Genomic DNA, 19,414 nt, shown 5'->3' with positions numbered 1-19,414 from the left:
AAGCTTTAAAATTAGCTGCTGTAAAACAACCAAATAAACCAAAACAGTAGGATAGTCCAAAATGCACTTTATTTATATCGGAAAATATTCTGTTCATTTATTTACTTTCTTTTTTTGTTTGCAAATCTGGCAGTCATATTACATGAAGGTAAATACACATATTTTACATGTGAAGCACATCTACACACACATTTAGCAGCTGGTACACTCAGCTTAGCATTAAGACTGTAAACATAGATAACGGCTAGCCTGATTTATCCCAAATCAACCTACAGTATGGTTGACTATTTCTTGGCCAATAGCATTGTCTTGTCATCACTTTGAGGTTGCCCTGGCTACAAGAACAAACCTCAGGAAGTTACTGCACTTAGCCAAGAAGTCTGACACATTTCCCCCCTTTTAAACCACAACAGGCTGTTTTTTATATTTTGTTTTCTTGTACAGATTAAACGAACAAGATATCAAGTTTTAATGAATTACCTTTGGAGATACTATTATGCTAATTTTACTCATTGACTCTTAAAGCTAAGCTAAGTTAAATGGGTTGATTATAAATGCTAAACTAGGCTAAATGTTAGCTGGCTGTAGCTAGGTACTGGTTGGTTAATTTTGTTACCCAACTCTTAATGCTAAGCTAGGCTATATGGCTGCTGGCTGTAGCTAGGTACTGGTTGGTTAATTTTGTTACCCAACTCTTAATGCTAAGCTAGGCTATCTGGCTGCTGGCTGTAGCTAGGTACTGGTTGGTTAATTTTGTTACTTGACTCTCAATGCTAAACTAGGCTAAATGTCTGCTGGCTATAGCCACGTATTGGTTGGTTAATTTTGTTACCAGACTCTTAATGCTAAGCTAGGCTATCTGGCTGCTGGCTGTAGCTAGGTACTGGTTGGTTAATTTTGTTACTTGACTCTCAATGCTAAACTAGGCTAAATGTCTGCTGGCTATAGCCACGTACTGGTTGGTTAATTTTGTTACCAGACTCTTAATGCTAAGCTAGGCTATCTGGCTGCTGGCTATAGCTAGGTACTGGTTGGTTAATTTTGTTACCCAACTCTTAATGCTAAGTTAGGCTATCTGGTTGCTGGCTATAGCTAAGTACTGGTTGGTTAATTTTGTTACCTGACTCTTAATGCTAAGCTAGGCTAAATGTCTGCTGACTGTAGCTAGGTACTGGTTGGTTAATTTTGTTACTTGACTCTCAATGCTAAACTAGGCTAAATGTCTGCTGGCTATAGCCACGTACTGGTTGGTTAATTTTGTTACCAGACTCTTAATGCTAAGCTAGGCTAAATGTCTGCTGGCTATAGCCACGTACTGGTTGGTTAATTTTGTTACCAGACTCTTAATGCTAAGCTAGGCTATCTGGCTGCTGGCTATAGCTAGGTACTGGTTGGTTAATTTTGTTACCCAACTCTTAATGCTAAGCTAGGCTATCTGGTTGCTGGCTATAGCTAAGTACTGGTTGGTTAATTTTGTTACCTGACTCTTAATGCTAAGCTAGGCTAAATGTCTGCTGACTGTAGCTAGGTACTGGTTGGTTAATTTTGTTACTTGACTCTCAATGCTAAACTAGGCTAAATGTCTGCTGGCTATAGCCACGTACTGGTTGGTTAATTTTGTTACCAGACTCTTAATGCTAAGCTAGGCTATCTGGCTGCTGGCTATAGCTAGGTACTGGTTGGTTAATTTTGTTACTTGACTCTTAATGCTAAACTTGGCTAAATGTTTGCTAGCTGTAGCTACGTACTGGTTGGTGAATTTTGTTACTTGACGTTAATGCTAAGCTAACTGGCTATAACTATGCAATGGTTGGTTAATTTTCTTACTTGAATATAAATGCTAAGCTAGACTAATTGGCTGTAGCTGTATAGTTTTCATTTTGTGGTATCAACTTTCTAATGAAACTCTCAGCAAGGATGCAAATACAGATCAAATACAGACCAAATGCTATGCTATGGCAACTGTTATGTTAAGATGTTTTACATGTAGTTGATCATGGACTCATTGACAATATCCACCTACCTTCTTTTTCATTTACTCTATGTGAAAAAGACAAAAAAAGTCCCAAAAATACCTAAAAAGAGAGAATTACCCAGAAGCCTTGCTGCAGTCACAACTACAGGGAGCATCTTTGATGAAACAATATGCTGCTAAAAAAGACAGGAGGATATTATGTAATTAGGATCTTTCACTTGGCCGAGGCTGTAGCTGGCATTAAGCGCTGACTTTCTCTCCCTGAGTCCGGGGTTGGACAGAGATCTGCTGATGAACGCAGGTTCCCCGAGGTAACAGATGGTGAGGTCCTGACTCAGCACCGGCTCTTCTTCTGCGGTGATCACGCACCTTTTGTGTCGACACACCTCATATTCCTGACGCTGAGCAGAGAGGCAGGTGGTTCCTCTGAAACACCTGATGGTTTTATTTTTGGAATTTTTGTTTGCTAATAAAACTAGAGTTTGTTTGGAAATGTTATCCTTAGTAAGAGCCCACAGTCAATAAGTTAGAGAGTAATCAATCAGTCATAGTCAAACCTTTTTCTCTCAAGATTCAGCACTTTCTAACTGCACCGGTAACATTTAATAGCCTGCAATTAACAGCATAGTTTTGTTGTATGAATTAGTACAGACACACATATTTCAATAATGAGGTGCAACAAAAACTCAATATACTATGGATGAGGAACATTATTAACAAAAGCCTTGGCCACTTGCTGATGGCAGCGTTGACATTAAATTCTCACCTCTTTGGCAGCTAAGCTACAAATTCCCCCCCGGGGGATTTATTATGCTGATGTCTGTTACTTTAATTTGGAAAAAGAGCACGGCGAGAAACTGGTCTGTGCTTTTTAAAATTGGCTCGTAGCAGGCGAGTTTAATCTGCACAGCAGAGACAGGACTAGAAAACAAACTTCTCAGGTGCACAGCTATAAAAGTCTTGTAGTGTCATCCAATGACAGAAACATAATACAGCATTGTAATGATATGATTTAGCATGTGCAACCTAAAGCATAACATGGTTAAATTTGTAGCCTATTGTAGAAAAGCAATAAAATTTGGTTAGAAATGTGGTGACACATTTCAGACAAAGCATGTAAAGTTCTCATCTATGAATTTACTGTCTTTAAGAAGAGCGATAATCCAGCCTGCACGCCTTGTTATTACGGGGTATTCAAAGATTTAAAAGTGGAAATAAGTTGCAATTTAAAGCTCAGCTCAGCTTATTTTTAGTGTGTAATAAACAAGAAAAGGGGAGAACATTTAACACTAGATAATAAAAGTGTATTAAAACTTTAAAAAGAGCAGAACTGTGGACTTTTGATAATAAAAGTCTTATTTAATAGTCAAAAATGAACATTAGACACTCATATTTTAGCCCCCGTACCCTGTTGTAACTGCGTTAAAGTGGAAATATTTTAGCTATGCATCAATTTTCTATTATTCGAATGTGTTTTTGAATCACGCTGGTAAAGTTTGTGACATTTTAAATCTCCGGTGAGGAGTTTTTCGTTGGTTATGAAACAGACTGAAATTAATTCTGATGACTCTATATGACCTACAAAAACAAACCAGACCATCAGTGACAAGATTGATTATTTCTTTATAGTTATTTTCAATGCCTGAAACGGCTGGCGGGGGGGTAGGTGTCAGACGAAGTGATTAACTGCACGCTGCCTTTGTTTACATTTTCCAGGGCAAAAGTTTAAAGTGAGTGATACATATGACTGTTAAAGAAAGCAGGATGAGATTTTTTGTGAAAAACCACCACTTAAGCATGTACAGGACAAAATCAGCAGAGAGATAAGAGGTACGGCTTTGTCCACAGGGGGCGCCAAAGTCAACACAAACCGAAAGTTCCTCACAGGAACTTTGAACAAGCAGTTTTGCCATTCAAAGGTTAGACAGTATATCCCCCACGTGGGGGAGCGGCTGAACTGCACAGTTGTAGAAAACATGGCTGCTCTAGGATCGGTTATGCGGCCTTAAATGTACGAGCCAGAATTGCCAGGAGGTATCTGAATGGTAAGCTGAAACCTTGACAACGACTCGACTACAAGCTAGTGCAAGAAGGCTTCCTGAGCTAAATGACGCTGAATGACAATTGTTCGATTTCAGCAAAAGCAAGGTTTTACGTAGAAACCTGTAGCTGTTCTGAACGCCCCATTTCAGAGGCGACCTTTTAGAACTTGTAATTCTGGAAAAACAGTGAACAAAAAACCCATGCAAAATATGAGAATATCCATTCAAAAGATATGGCCCCTTTAACCAGCGTGAACAGTTGTCACCTGATGTTAACGCCTGCACGCCTTGTTTCGGTTTGATAACAGCCTAAAAGGGGGAGAAAAGTGGCCACCAAATAGTCTAGCCTGCACACTTTGTTGTTCCCCATGCTCTTGTTTCAGCTTCGTTTTATAGGGCTTGTAGATTTTGCAACGTTGTACTTACAATCTAAATACTAACAAGATGCAAATACCTAGCAGGTTAATTAATATTATTTAATTTGATATCTCCATCAAAGCTAAAAAGACGTTCCTTTACCTCTGAATAAGTGTCATTGCTTAAATTCACTCCCATCTGTGTGTTGTTCCTGAATCTCAGCGCTTGGCTGACCTGTGCCCGCCTGCCTCCTGTCATCCAGTGCAGCGTGCTGGATCCAGTCCAGGATCTGGTGCATATAATCCCCCAGCATGCAACGAGCTCCCGCGCATCCACGGCCAGGTTGTTGTTGTTGCCATGAGGACAGCAAAGCAACAGGGAAAGTAAGACGTTAAAAATGAGAGAAAAGGAGCATGAAGCTTTCGTGTTATGACGTGTCTTTCTCTCACATTGCAGGTTTTATTTGGATTTATTTCTGAGCAACAGGAGGTTATGAGGTCGACCTGACAGACCTGAAGTTGAACTCTGCTTTTTGAATTCTCTTTGCTTTTATCAACAGCTTAACAAGAGACAATTTCAGGGTAAGAAAAACACCTGCAAATTCTCTCGTGTTTTTTTTTTAACTACAAAAGTTGTCACAGTGGAGTTTTCACAATGACAAGCCCTCCAGACTAAAGAGACGGTGAGTTACAACACTTGTTTTCTTTACTCTCCCTACGACACAACTTCAACTCTGAGCCTTTTATTAAAGCATCCTTTTGTATTTGAGATCTTGAAGCTCACGGCGACAGTTAATAACTGTGATTTCATCTTTGTGCACTATTTCCCTAGCTCCCAGAAGAGTTCAGGAGGAGTCAGACTCCATTATTCACTGCTGTGGGGGGCTGCTGTCATCAGTTAGATTTCCCAGCTCTATACCTATAAGTGTCAAGATGACTTTACCTACTTTGACATATGATGATGAATACAGTTAGAGATGATTACCCCGAGTGTGTTTGATTGCTAAAATCTTCAATATTTGACTTACTTAGTTTTCTATTTGACCTTGAGTTCAAAAATCAAATTATGTAAGCATAAAATCACGATGGAGCTCTTAAAAATACAATTGTCAAGTATTTTAATAAGTAAAAAATGAATGGGTAAAAGAACTCCAATTAGTCATATGAGCACTTTTACATTTAGAGACAGTTCTTTCTGCCTTAAATGAAAGAAGAGTCCCACTCCTACGTTAGTGTGTCCGTCTCTGTCCCTCTCTCTCACACTCTATAGAGGAGAGCTGCCAGAACAGAGGGTGGCATCACACTTGAAGGCGTTTTTATTTCAGCACTCTCTGGGCAACTTAAACAGCACGTTCCAGTCACACATTTTTTTTGATGAGTTGATGACATTTTTGCGTAGGTTTGTTTCCTCATATTCTTATTTCAGTTTAAAAGTAATGATGTCTGTTTACATGTCCATACATACATACATGCACGGTTAAATTTTATAGATTTTTTTTAACTTATCCGCTATCATGGGATTACTGATCGCAATTTCACTGTTACTGGGCAGTTATTTGCCTGATTCAGTTTCCAAGCAGTTTTTAAAAAAAAAAATAGGACCTGGACTTACTGTACACAAATACAGTTTCGCTTCTGTCGCCCCCTTGTGGTTGATTTTGATACAGTTTCAATAAAGTGATGATGTTAACAAGTACATCTATGTCATATAATCAGTGTCCCAGAGCTGATTTAACTGATTGGCCCTTACAATTAACTATTTTTGCTCTGGGTCAATATCAAGGAAGTACCCTCATAATGTGTACGTGAAAGATTTATGTTTATTCTGCAGCCAAACACAGTTTTTTCTTTGGCTCTTAAAAGAAAAAAAAAGTTCAGGGGGTTCAAATAAATGGCAATATTTGAGGATGAGCAAAGACAGAAGAAATATGTGAAGTATGAAGAGCTAGTCTTCACAGTCCCCTCTAGTCAAATGAAATACAATGTCTCATATATCGTAAATGTTTTGTCTGTAAAGAAAATGTGCATTAATATGATCTCTGATTCACCCCATTACCTCATAAAGAAACAACATCCCGTCTGCATTAGTCTTGCAAGTTGCATTTTATACCCAAAAATGCTGCTTCTATGACCACAGTATTGAAATAAACAAAATATCAAATACAGCATGTGTACCTCTGACTTTATAATTTACCCAGAGAAGGGTGATACTTACAATAATTGAGGACCAACAGATAATTGAACGGTTGAGTCCTCAATGTAATTTCATGTTGTGCAGCTTTGTCCCTGTTTCCGCTTTCAAACATTAATAACATAAATACAGAAAGTTCATAACCTGCTCTTGTTTTGATTATTCCTGAGCAGCTGTCAAGTTGGATAAAAAAAAAACTCCTTGACGGAAAGTGAAGCAGCCTTGAACAAAAGAGAATAATACACATATTTATACTGAAAGGGGCTTGTTAGCGGAGTTAATCTCTGTTGTGAAGAAGCAACATTTGTCTGTTAACACTCATCAGTTAAAGGGTCGCGAGCTGATCTACACAGTTATATAGGAGGAGATAAGCTGCACTGATTGCACCGCAGTTTGTGTTGGTCTTATAGAGGTCAGAGGTTAAATTGATGGTGGTTTAAAAGTGCAATTAGAGGTTTGTAGTGATTACTTTAGAGACGACGCACTTAACCAGCCACAACACGGATGCCATACATTTAAAATGTTTTCAATTAGCATTTTTGTTGCGTGGACTTATTTGGCGTAAGTAGCTTAAATTGTGTGTGTGTTCTTACTGCAGGATGGAAGCTAATACTTGTTAATCTAAATGAAAACACCACTAACCCTCTTTGGGGAGCTTTCAACGGCCTGTGATGGCGATCGGTGAATGGAGGTGACGAGGATGTCCCACAATTATTCCCTTTAAATTCGTACATTTTTGAACAGTAAGAAACAAGTTAAATGTGAACACTGCCTGATTGTTAAAGGTAGATAAAGGTGGCAGAAAGGTGGCAAGGAAGAATACTTTATTTATACAACACATTTCAAATTACAAAATGCCATATAGAAAAAATAAAATAAAGAGAAAGCCAGAAATGAAAATGTAGCTTTAGCTGCTAGCTTACTAAGATGTGAACTGACTTGTTGGATGGATGACAAGGCTGTTACTGCTGTCTCTTATCATCTCGGTTTAACGAAGTACTGTAGACAACATAAACATGAACTGAAATCACAACAGTTTGAGAAAGGTGATTCAGCATCATAAGCATTTGACAACATTCGACCATACCTTTCTGCCCTCCATCAGCAGCTGTCCGGTTATGAAAATCTACTTCCTGTTGCCTCCTTCCACTTTAAAGCTTCCGCCTCTCTCTCTCTGTCTCTCTCTCTTGTGCAGGCAGGCCACCAGATGTTTGGAGGGGTTCCCATCCATCGATGGCTGCGCGTGGGAGCTCTGTACCTGTTAGCAGCAGGGGTGACATTAACATCTGCAACGCGTCGGCCGTGCCCTCAGCCCTGCCGCTGCAACACCGTGCTGCTGGAGGCAAACTGTTCTGACAGTCAACTTAACACAGTGCCCGACAGCCTCCCACAAGACACCAAACTACTCAACCTAACACATAACAAGATCAAGACTCTGGTGCAGCAGCAGTTCCAGACTTTGACACAACTTTTCGACTTAGATTTGAGTGACAATTTTGTTGCAATAATTGAAGTGGAAGCTTTTCTCGGCTTGCAAAATCTGATAAATCTGCGCCTTGCTCGCAACCGCCTGAAAGTCATTCCTGTTGGAGCGTTTGCTGGCTTGCAAAGACTGAGATTTTTGGACATAAGCAGCAATGGGATTCTTGTTTTTCTCGATTTCACTTTCCGTGACTTGGCCGCTTTGCAGTTTTTAACAGCAGCAGATAATGACGTAGTTTTTATCTCTCATCAAGCTTTCAGTGGACTAACAAGTCTGCAAGAGCTGCACCTTGATGGCTGCAACCTCACCGCTGTGCCGACAGAGGCGCTGACACAGCTCGGCGGGCTGAGGAGTCTTCTTTTTCAGCGACTTGGCATCTCCACGCTGCCAAATTACTCTTTCCGACATCTAGAGCGTCTCAAAGAACTCGTCATTTCTCATTCCCCCTGGCTGGAAACTCTTTCCGGAAACAGCCTCTTCGGCCTAAACCTTACGTCCCTCACCATCACACACTCCAACCTCAGTTCTATCCCGTACATCCCTCTGCATCATCTCGTATATCTCCTGTATCTTGACCTTTCTTTTAATCCGATCACATACATTTACGGAAACCAGCTCGGAGATTTGCTCCGACTCCAAGAGCTCCATCTGGTTGGTGGATCATTGCTGCGTATTGAGACTGGTGCATTCAAGGGTTTAGCTCATTTCAGAGTACTGAATGTATCCAGAAACTTTCTCACCACTCTGGAGATGGGAGTTTTTCATTCAGCGGACACCCTAAGAACTCTGGGACTCGATAACAACCCCCTAGTGTGCGACTGCCGTTTGTTGTGGTTGGTGCGAAGGCGACTACAGCTGGATTTTGGTGGAAATTCACCAACCTGTGCTACCTCAGTTCCCCTCCAGGGTTTGAACTTTCTTGACCTCACTGAAGAAGAACTCCCCAGACTACTCACATGTAATCAGCCTCGTATTCTGAACAGGAAACGTCAAGAAGTAAGAGTAGATCAGGGACACACAGTGGTGTTTTATTGTAATGCAGAAGGTAACCCAGTGCCATCTGTCACCTGGCTGAACCTTCAGCTAAAACCTGTATCACACACAGGTAGAATACGAGCTCTCCCCAACGGCTCGCTGGAGGTTCGCTATGCTCAACCTCAAGACAGTGGTACATATCTCTGTGTGGCGTCTAATGCAGCAGGAGATACCAGCCTGCCTGTCAGCCTGCATGTCCGGGCCTTTCCACCGTCTTCTAGAAACCCCTCTCGTCTCAAAGGTTGGTTAGTGTCTCCAGGTGTGAACGGAAATCATAACATTCCATTTGATTTCAAGACGTTACTGGTAGCAGCAACCATCGGGTTTCTCTCATTCTTCAGCTCTGTGAGCGTCTGCTTCATCTTCATGTTCCTCTGGAGTAAGAGCAAAGGGCAGATAAAGCACACAGCCACGATAGCATACGTGCCACGAAGCGCTGTGTCAAGCAATAAAGGAGGGGCAGGTGGCCCTCCGGAGACAAGCAGGTTCACCATGAAGCTGATATGACTACAAGCACCTTGATATAACTCAGTAGTTTTAGGGTTAATGAATTACAAGATGTAGATTATAAATTAAAATTTCTAGACAGAGGTTATATAATTTTATAGCATGTTATCTTATGGTTACTGTACACAACAAGTCAATGTTGCATGTTATTTCTGCTTATTTGATCATATATGTTTTGCTTGTGTTTCAATAAAGTCTCAGTTACTATTTTGCTCATGTTTAATGGATGCAATGAATGTATTTTGACTAAAATATATATTATATAAAATAAAATAAAATATAATTTTTGTGTTCTCTAAAATGCAATTATTTATTTTTTGGTGTCCCTAAAACATTTACAGCAGAAACAACAGAAGTCAGTGAGTGAATGTTTTCCCTGTGCACTGTGCAAGGTAAGATTCACAACCTCTGAAAGAGTCAAATAGCCTAGAACTTAAAAAACACCACAGCAGACAAGGAAAGCCACACCGGTTGACTACGCCTTAATGTATCCATATGTGAACTACGCTGCTTCGAAAACGTGTTATGCTATAATTTAGACGATTTTTAATGTAAATGGTTAGTATTTTTTAAACACTAAGTAAATAAGTGTTAACAACTACCACAAACTTTAAAGCCGTTCAGTAAAAGCATAGTATAATCATATCCATTTGCACTTGAAAGAGGAAGATGAACAAGTATAAAAAATGAATATTGTTCCCACCTGCCACAGGAAGGTTCGTCTGTGGTGTTGCCATGGCAACTCTCTGAGTACCAGGCGCTAAATCAACTGGTTTACATGAAAAATATATAAAATATTGTCTACACTTAATTTAGCAGCCAAAGTATTACGAATCATAATGTGAATGAAACGCTGCGTTTCAAAGCTACAATAAGCAAAATTAGATAGAAATATACTTTAGAGCCTTTTTTATTTTGAACGTAGCCCGGAAGTACAACCACCTGAACCGGATGTATTAGTAAGCTACAAGAATGCAGCGGCTATCGTGAGTGGTTAGCTTTGTACTATCTTGTGTTAGTAACAATTTAAAGAATATTCGCGTGAATTCAAGTATTATTTATACATTTGATAAATATGGTGAAGGACAGATAAGTGAGTAACGACAAGGTAAAAATATAGCCTATAAGCCACTAGCTAGCATAACATAAGCTAGCTAGATATCACACCATTGATACGGTAGCATTGTTTAGAAAATAAAACCATGACTCTGGTAGTCGGTCGCGAACCCAGAAAGACTGCGGGTAATCGCATGTCAAAATTACTGGATGCTGAAGAAGAGGATGAATTCTACAAGACGACTTATGGAGGCTTCAACGAAGTGAGTACCGGAATGTATAAAGACAGTGAGCTCATGAGTTAGCATTAGTTCCCAGCTAGCTTGAGGTGTTTTGTGTATTTAGATTATTTCCCAGAGGGGATACGTTGTATATTTGAATCGTGTAGACCTCTATTATTAGTTGATTGTAGTTCAGCACTTGGTTATTTTGGTTACTGCATTAAGCATTCAAACGAATGATTGACGTAACGTAAACAATTAGCTTTAAAATGTCTATCACAATATATCAGAAGGTATAAAACCGTCCCGCATGACTGTTTATACTCCTGTTATATACCTACACGACTTCACAACTAAATACATGAAATAATATCCATACTTGACAAACTTCGTTTACTGTTGACAGACATCAATATCACTGAATGGACCGTCTGCTACCATTGCACCAGACATAAAATCAAACGTTATTTATTGCACAGATCATATGATTCATTCAGTGTTTAGAAGTAAATAGATTATATTAAGGGAGGTCAAGTAGTTTATTTGCCCGGGACTGACATGTGACTGGTATTTAGTCTTCCTTCATTGAAAATGACCAAAGTATAACACAATACACACATTCACTCAAGTGCAGCTGATTCAACCATATTATTGAATCAATAATCTTTCTCTCTGTCTTGAAGGCACAGTTTATTGTAAAGCTATTGTATTATTTACAGCTATCTTAACCTGATAGACAAGCAGCTGAGTGTTTCTTCAAGTTCATCTCATGTCTCTGCAGTATTGGAAAATGTGTCGATTCGACTCTGCTTATGCCATTGTTCCTGCAGTTCGTGCATTAACTCAAGTCATCTAAACCACCATGCCATTGTGATTCATCCAAAACTGTGACAGCGCCTCCAAAATACCCAGACCTAGTTCTTGTTATCAGCTCTCAGATTTGTGAAGGCTGGATGAACATGCCAGTTCTCACTGCTTCACACTTGAGGAGAGAAGAAAGGCTGTACAGGCTTCAAACAGAACATTGCACGCTATTATTTGATGTTGCAGCCACTTCATTTAAGGCTTGCATATAAAGATGCTGATTTGTAGCATCAATTTGCAGTCTGGCTAATTTTCTTCAAACAGCTGCTGGTTCAAAGGGCAGCTTGTGTAGGGGGATTTGGCAGCGGTTACTCAGGCAGTTCTGACGTTAGTCTCAGCTGATTTTGACAAGAGTAACTGAAAAAAAGAATCACAAATAAATCCTGTGACGCCTTAGTCATCTCTGCTGGAGCTCTGATAAACAGAGAGACCATGCCTGTGCAAACACCTCCAGTAGCTGGCTCGTCTTATAGAAGTCTGTCAAGCATTTTAATGTGTGATGTTGGTCTTCTTCAGTGCATTCTGTTCGAGTTGACACATGTTGTCATGGTTTTCATGTCACAGTTAAATAACATTGCAGGTTTTCTCTTATCTAAGCACATATCAACAATAGATTTTTTTTCATCCTTAGAGCTCTGATGGTTGTGTCACTTTCACAGCTCATATCAAAATGCAGATTAAAAGGACTCTTTTATACAATATTGGTCTACTGGCTGGACTGACTTAAGGGGAGCACTGAAAGGTTGTTGCATTTACAGATCATGGATTTAAACTTTTTTCTCTTCAGGAATCGGGAGACGACGAGTATCATGGAGAACATTCAGACACAGAGGACGAGGTGGACAGTGACTTTGACATCGATGAGGGTGACGAGCCCGACAGCGACCAGGAGGAGGACGCGCCCAAGAGGAAAAGTCGGGTTGTCACCAAAGCTTATAAGGTAGTGACAACTTATTTAATGTTGTAACTTTATCTGTGAGTGTGGAATTATAATTTGTCCTGGTCACAAGCCTGCATTTGGTGAATGTTTAGAAAGGTTTGTACTTATTTTGAGTATCAATCATGTTAAAAGTTGTTTTTGTTTAAACCAAGGAACCTATAAAGGTGGCCAAACCCAAACCCAAAAGACCCTCTGAGGAACTGAAGAAGACAGAGAAAACTAAAGTGGAGCTCAAACGGAGGATTCCACAAGAGTTCCAAGATTTTGGCGAGAGTAAGACTGACACACTCTGTTCATAAACATTCCCATAAATGATCCAAATCCCATAGACATGGTCAGCTTTTAATAATTACTAATTGTAGAATATGACTCTTCATATTTGTAACTTTTTATCTGTATGCCTCAATCATTCATCAGCTCGGAAGTCTGTGCGACAGTCCACCAGTGAACACACCAGAAAGACCAATCTGCGCCTGCAAGAGCGTCAGGATGCCCCTCGGAGACGGAGAGGTGCTCACCGTGACCGACCCCTGACCCAGGAAGAGCTGCTGGCCGAGGCCAAAATAACAGCTGAGATCAACATTCGATCTTTAGGTAAAATAATTTATAGTAAAAGGTTGTGTCAGATAATTTTCCCTAAACTTCAGTGATTAATTACTTGGACATATTTCTGCCTTCATCAGTGGGTTTATCAAAGGTTTTTGTTTTAAATACAGCAAAAGTCAGCAAAAATACACAAAATAATGACAAAAGAAACATGAAATTAACTGTATATAAATGTAAAGGATCCTGAGTCCATCTAGCCTGCCTCTTTGCAAAGAGAGACACAAAATCACAGTAGATATTTTAAAGTTAAAGCAGATTTTTTTGGCTGATTTCCGTCATAAATAAGTTATTATATCATCTCAAGTTGTTTAACTAAATGACAATACACTTTAAACGTGGATGCCCACATTCATTGTGCCTGTCTGTGTGCAGAGAATTATGAGCGTCTGGAGGCGGACAAGAAGAAACAAGTCCACAAGAAGCGGCGCTTTGAAGGACCGACCATCCGTTACCACTCGGTGCTGATGCCGCTGGTCTCTCACTCGGTCCTGAAAGAAGAGAACGTGGATGTTGAAGGGTACGTTTGATCAACTGCTGGATTTAATCGGCTTCTGATAAAATATGGTGGATAGAATGCTGACCTTTTTGAACCATTGTTTATAATCTCTAATCTGTTTCCACTGAATTGACCTGAAGTATTTAATCCTTTTAAGACTGTTATTAAGAAAAACATTATTTGGTTAGGATTAGTAGTTCCATCCTTCAAAACAAAAGTTAAGATGACGCATATCGTGTGTCATTTTCTCATTTTCCAAAGGTTGGATCAGGACGTCCCTCAGACCGCCCCGCAGAATCCCACCACGCCGTCCCAGCAGCCCGCCGGCGGCCTCTGCTCCCGCACTTACATAACCTTCAGTGATGACGAAACTTTCGAGGCGGCCTTTCCACTCAGCGAGCAGTCGAGTCCTCAGCTGCCCGTCCAGGAGGTTTGTCCTGTTACCCACAAGGCCGCACTGTACAGAGACCCGGTCACTGACATACCGTACGCTAACACACGAGCCTTCCGCATCATCCGGGAAGCGTACCGTAAATACGTGGCCGCTCATGGATTTCCAAACACGTCGGGAGGGGCGACGGGACTTGACTCGTCAGCGGCGAAGGGCGCCCGCCACAAAATGGTCGTAAAGCAGAGTGCTGTGGGAACATAAAAGAGGTTTCAATCGATCTGTGTCTTTTTGAAATGTGCTCTTTCAGGTAGAGTAAGTCGATTAGTGACGTCAGGACAAACCAGAAAAGGGGACTTTTCACAACCACAGAGTAAAAACATTTTCTTTGTACAGCTGTCTACATCAAACTTTATCTCCCTCCATACTAAATACCGCAGGAACCAGAGATGTAACTTCACCAGTTTCAATGCTAAAATACAAAAAAACCCATTTCTGCAACCAGATCAGTTTGTGCATCACCTTAAAATGCAAACTAGTCTCACTTGTGATGTCTCGTTTGTGTACAAAAATCAATTTTCTACATTAACAACCTGACAAAGGTTGAGTGGATAAAAAGATCTCCATCTGCACACGAGCAGCTTTGGATTTTTCCTTTTTTTCTCAAAATAAAATGCCTTTTTTTACCATCACATTTGCTTTCTACGAGTGTACATATTTCTCAACAAAAATAAACTTTTGAAACATGAATAATTCATATTTTCTATTCATATGAACCTTGGTTTGTAACCCTTTCACACAACACTAACATTGCTGGAGCAGCATACTAAAAACAGATGCACCAGTCTGTCTTTCCAAGTCTGATTAATACTCTGTATCAGTCCATCCTCACCGCATTGAAATGTATTTAATCTGTAAGGCTTCATAAATCCATCCTGAATCCTTCTAAGAGTAATCCAAAAGGCAACTGGACTTCTTGAAGACGTTTCATCTCTCATCCGAATGGCGGACCGTACCATGACCTGGATGACTGAGAACCTCCACAGACGCATCCTGAATCCTGCACCTTTCATGTCATCAACTTAACTTTAAAGTTATAATCTCGAAGATCTCAGTTTCGTTCTCTTTGTCGGCACCTATGGCGATATACGGTAATTGCGGCAGCACACTTCCCAGATATCCAGACAGTGTCGCATGTGTGACGTCCACGGTTTGCTCCGGTTGTAACTCTTGATTTTCCTCGCAAACGGTCGCTTTCCTTTTTAGACTGTTTGCTTCATCTGAGCGTCCAATTTGTTTCTTTGTCTTTGGATTTTCACTTATTTTTGAAGTTGTATCTGTAGTCATCGATCTTTTCTTTGTTTATTCAGCTATAGTAGATTACTGTTTACTCGCAACACTTGCAGAGACCGGAAAAGCAGCCACTTAGCTCCGCCTACCCTCTCTGGCAGACCAACCACTGCTGGGTGATGGGACACATGTCAGTTATACCCCTTTCCCACCGAAATTAGCACGTTGACGCAGGTTTGTCAGACCTGGGAAGACCCGTTTATAGATGCCGATTGACTCTTTTCCCATTGCCAGTGAAGTATACTCCTGTCGGCCTCTTTTCTGCTGCGTCAACATCTGACGTCACAAACACGCCAGAAACAGGGTTAGTAAACAGCGAAGATGTTACGGTGGTTAGGTCTTTATTGTATCTATTACTCACTCAGCCTGTTTATTAAACTCGGCTCCGTCAAATATGGAACGATGTTCGAGCGCTGCTCGGACAGAGACGGGCGGAATTAGTAGCTGAGATGACAAGGAGTTGCAGAAGTTCCCGACGGAGCGTTCCCATCATTGCCGATCGGAGCCAAGGCGATAATTACTCGGGTCTACTGCAGTCATTTGACCCGGGTCTGAGTACCGATTGTAGTCTTTCCCATTAAGCGAAAAAGCCTTGTTATTTTTTCCGCAAAAGTCGCCACAGACACCCAGTCTGTAATTCTGCAAATGCAAAGGCTTTCATCAGTGAGCCATAGGCTCAATCACCATTGTGTTACCTCATTCGACGATTGATAGTGAATTAACAGACATTTATTTACATGAAAATCTTTAATATTATCACTTTAACCTTCATTTACCCTGAAGCCAACTGAAACAGTTTCATATTTGTGATCAAAAACTTGATTTCACATTCAGTCCGACCCTTTGATTGAAATCACATGAGAGAGAGTTTGCAGTTTAATTTCCTGCCTCTGCCCGTCAAGTCATTGTGACATTGTAAACTGATCAAAGCATTGAAAGCCGTTATTCCTCCCTTCCCCTGCTCGTTGCTTAATCTGAACAGAACAACAGGAATTTAAACACTTCAAACTAAAAATCTTTCTTCCACTTTTTGAACCTTATTTCCTCATTATATGTCTGATTCTTTGGATTTTAATTAAATTTCCCACTAATTGCCTGCTGCCTCACTGTGCAGAACAGACATCTTAATAATCCCAGCCACATACATCACATAACAGTATTTATATAACCCAGACGGCCGATTTACCAGCATTTTGAGCATGCCATTATAAAAGGTGTTGTTTGCGTTCATGCTTAATAATAACAGAAAATTGTCGGAGCTCCAGTCTCGAGTGTCACACAGCAAATAATGCTGCTGCTGTGTTAAACCCTCCAGGGCCTTAAATCAGGTTTCCTATAGTTGTTCTCTGAGGGTACATTAACAGAGGAAAAGAGTCACCCTGAACAGCGCGGAGAGCTTCACCTTTGACCCCCCGCGCACATTGATTGAGAATCACTCCCCTGCACAACGTCCTGTCGCTTTCGGCCATTTTTGTCCTGCATCTGTTACATAAGGGTCCCCTGGGAACATTGATGTTAATTTTTAGTCACAGAGATCTCAGTGAAGGGTAAAAATCATCCTCCTGAAATACACCAGCACTTTTCACATTACGTCCAGCATTAGCGGAAACATTAAAGGTTGTTTTTCAGCTGCAGAGCGCCAGCTTTGACTTTCACACTTCAGCCGGGAACGTGATCGATGAGGACGCCGGCGTCACGGACGACTACCGAAGCCGACCTTGAATTCCTTTTGGAGTTTCAGGTACAGATCCGGCCGAGTGTGCCTTCATGTCACTTTAGCCCTCAGCAGATGGTTCAGGCAGAAATTTTACTTTTGCATGAAAGCTCCCACAATTCTGTTTCTGACGCTGCTGCCAAAAGATTCATGTTGCACTCATGCGGATTTTCTCCTGCTGTTCCTGTAATGTCCTGATGATGTTGAGCAGAGCGTCTCGATGAGCAGTCAACCACATCGCTGCTCCTTTTCAGAAGTACAGGGACTGTTGAAGGGGAAAAAAGTTCTTTACCTCCAGCTGGATTAGAATAAAAAAAAGAAATGCATGTTTTCAGGATGTAGAGCCCACGTCGATGATTCATGACCTCATGTCCTCCCTTTAAATATCCTGTAAACCCGGCTGCGTTTCTGCTTGATGTAATAATATGATAGACTATCTTTCAAAAAGCTGAATGTTTTTTGACTGTTGGAAAAGGAACAAAAAGCAAAATAAGAGTTTTTTAATTCTATAATTAATTATTGTATGTTTCCAAATGTTCATGGTCGGGTCCGGCTCGAGGCATAGGCGTTATAGGCGGTCTCCCGGGGGGCCACGTTCTGGAGGGCGCTGGCTTGAGCCTCAAACATTTTGAATGTAGCCCCGATGTTGAATTCAATCCTACACCTTCACTCTCTGCTCTGCTCACATATACTGTCACTCTGCTGCTCTCTCTCTCTTACTTGCTCGACCTTTATTATTACCTTTAATATTACAATAAACTAACAGCAAATTAATTTAATTAATTTAAAATTAAAATTCTAAACTCGCCGAGGGCGGCAAAGGCGGCCGTGTCCCTACTTGTCTTGTTTTTAAATCAACTGGATGTGTTTGGTTTTAGGACTGTAAATCTCACCAGAAACGACATTTAAAGGCCTCATTCAGGCTTGAGGAAACTGTGACAGGCCCCGTTAGCATTGTTAGCTTTAGCTCAACATTTTTGGATTTATAAATAATTCAAATTCAAATAATACAGTCAGGGACACTCATCATAGATTTACCCTTTTGTTTTTTTTAAGATTACTTTTTTTGGCTTTTAATCAGTAGGACAGCTGAAGAGAGACAGGAAATGTGGGGAGTAGAGCGAGAGAGTGGGGGATGACGTGCACCAAATGGTGTTCAGACCGGGAGTCAAACCTGCGATCACTGCCTCGAGGACTGCAGCCTCTATATATATATTACTCTACCAACTGAGCTAAACCAGCGCCCCATTATACAGTTTTAAATGTTCTTGTTCCAACAAAAATATTTTCTATCAACTGGATTTCTTTGGTTTGAGGACTGTAAGTCTCACAAGACACAACATTTAAAAGCCCCATTCAGGCTTGAGGAAACAGTGACAGGCCCTGTTAGTGTCGTTAGCCGAGCAGCATGCTACAGCTTGCCACGGAGCGCAATGCAGTGTACAGAGTGGGAAAAAGGCATCAGACTAGAAAGGAGGAAGCTGCAGCGTTGGTGTAGCAGGGACGAGTGAGAAGGAAGTTGCATTTAAATGGAGCGCCTTGTTGTGAGAAGTGACTGTGATTGGTGCTTCACTGATCAGACATGGTGATCCAGTCAGCCGAGTCAGCTGATTCCAGCTCGGGCGTGTCCTGCATGAAGTAACGCGGAGCTTCATTTGTTATTTGCAATCTTTGCAATATTAATTTATTTCGAGACTAGAGGCCAAATTATCTTTCAAGTCGAGAGGATGAAATGAATCAAATGATGTAACTCTGCACAGGTAAAGGTAAACAATAAGAGCCACTTGGGGAAAAACAGATGTAAGACAAACAGTCCAAAATGTCCCGTCTAGATTTGACTCTCCCTCCAGTTGTGAGGCTGACGTTCCTGAGCCAAACAAAAGCTGCTGAGACGACACCAAGGATAAAGATCAAACCCACTTCCCTTCTCTCGCAGTCAGATGTTCGCTGTCATGATACAAAACAATGTTGGTGCAGTGACGAGCAGAGGCTGATCGGCCATCTGGAAGTCTTTCTGGCTGCGCGTCTGACAAACAATCTAACTTGCTCTGTGTTTGTCATATGCTGACAGTGACAGACTGATTGTACTTTGTATTAATCACGACAGTCTGCCCGACGAAAGAACATCAAACTGCAGAAGATCAGACAAATTAACCCCCTCAGACTTCTGGATTTAACAGATCAAATTGG

General features: G+C 40.9%; 2 protein-coding genes across 2 annotated transcripts; both read left to right on the top strand.

Annotated features, from left to right (window-relative positions):
- The first annotated feature begins 4,976 nt into the window (after positions 1-4,976).
- LOC138609195 (leucine-rich repeat and immunoglobulin-like domain-containing nogo receptor-interacting protein 1) lies at positions 4,977-9,703 on the top strand. Its single transcript, XM_069681835.1, has 2 exons — positions 4,977-5,056; positions 7,760-9,703. Exon 2 carries the CDS (start codon positions 7,772-7,774, stop codon positions 9,587-9,589), a length of 1,818 nt encoding a protein of 605 aa, XP_069537936.1. The 5' UTR covers positions 4,977-5,056; positions 7,760-7,771; the 3' UTR covers positions 9,590-9,703.
- An 877-nt stretch (positions 9,704-10,580) lies between these two features.
- On the top strand, positions 10,581-14,902 carry vps72a (vacuolar protein sorting 72 homolog a). Its single transcript, XM_069681642.1, has 6 exons — positions 10,581-10,908; positions 12,518-12,670; positions 12,823-12,943; positions 13,088-13,264; positions 13,649-13,793; positions 14,034-14,902. Exons 1-6 carry the CDS (start codon positions 10,792-10,794, stop codon positions 14,422-14,424), a joined length of 1,104 nt encoding a protein of 367 aa, XP_069537743.1. The 5' UTR covers positions 10,581-10,791; the 3' UTR covers positions 14,425-14,902.
- Positions 14,903-19,414: the final 4,512 nt, after the last annotated feature.

Source organism: Semicossyphus pulcher, unplaced genomic scaffold (genome assembly GCF_022749685.1).
Source record: "Semicossyphus pulcher isolate SPU_LCO1_2020_fin unplaced genomic scaffold, fSemPul1.0.p SCAF_5, whole genome shotgun sequence".
In the NCBI taxonomy this organism is placed as follows: Eukaryota; Metazoa; Chordata; class Actinopteri; order Labriformes; family Labridae; genus Semicossyphus; species Semicossyphus pulcher.
Note: the sequence above shows the minus strand (reverse complement) of the source record. Positions and strands in the feature narration are given on the sequence as shown.